The sequence below is a fragment of the Bison bison genome, unplaced genomic scaffold, assembly GCF_000754665.1.
Source record: "Bison bison bison isolate TAMUID 2011002044 unplaced genomic scaffold, Bison_UMD1.0 scf7180017864167, whole genome shotgun sequence".
Lineage (NCBI taxonomy): Eukaryota > Metazoa > Chordata > Mammalia > Artiodactyla > Bovidae > Bison > Bison bison.
Window position 1 is genome coordinate 7,625,777 of NW_011494739.1, and position 494 is coordinate 7,626,270.

Consider the following 494-nt stretch of genomic DNA (forward strand, 5'->3'; position numbering starts at 1 on the left):
ACCCCTGACAGCCCTCTCACCCAGGGGTCCACCCTCTCTGCTCACCCTGCCAGACGCGGCCCCCATTGATGAGGACCTCCACAGCAAAGGTCGGGTGGGCGGGCTGGTAGCCGTGCAGCAGGAAGGCGTAGCGGCCCAGGGCGGGCACATGGGTGGTGAAGACCACAGTGCCCTGCAGGGAGAGGCTCCGGTGAGCCCACACCAGGAGGGGCAGGGTGCCCACGAGGCTGGGAGTCCTGGCCGGGCCCTCACCTGGGGGTGGCGCAGCAGCGTGGGCTCCGCGTCGGGGTCCGCGGCAGTGGGGGGCCGGGGCTGGGGCCCAGGTGGGGGTGCGCCCGGCGTTAGCTCCTGCGAGCGGGTCAGCGGGAGGCCGGGTGGCAGCGGCAGCACCTGGCAGTCTCTGAGGAGCACGGGCTGAGGCGGCTTCGAGAAGCGGGAGGGCACGCAGGCAGCACTGGGGCAGGGGATACACCGGTGAGCTCCTGTGTCCCCGC

The 494-nt window shown here is 72.7% G+C and overlaps 1 protein-coding gene across 1 annotated transcript in view; it reads right to left on the reverse strand.

Annotated features, from left to right (window-relative positions):
• The window catches only part of LAMA5 (laminin, alpha 5), a 66,118-nt gene that overhangs the window by 18,129 nt on the left and 47,495 nt on the right, over nucleotides 1–494 (reverse strand). Inside the window, exons 32-33 of the mRNA XM_010841913.1 lie at nucleotides 253–454; nucleotides 46–172 (exon numbers count right to left, since the gene is read on the reverse strand). Of these exons, the coding sequence (XP_010840215.1) occupies nucleotides 46–172; nucleotides 253–454 (329 nt within the window). The remainder of the gene's footprint in view (nucleotides 1–45; nucleotides 173–252; nucleotides 455–494) is intronic.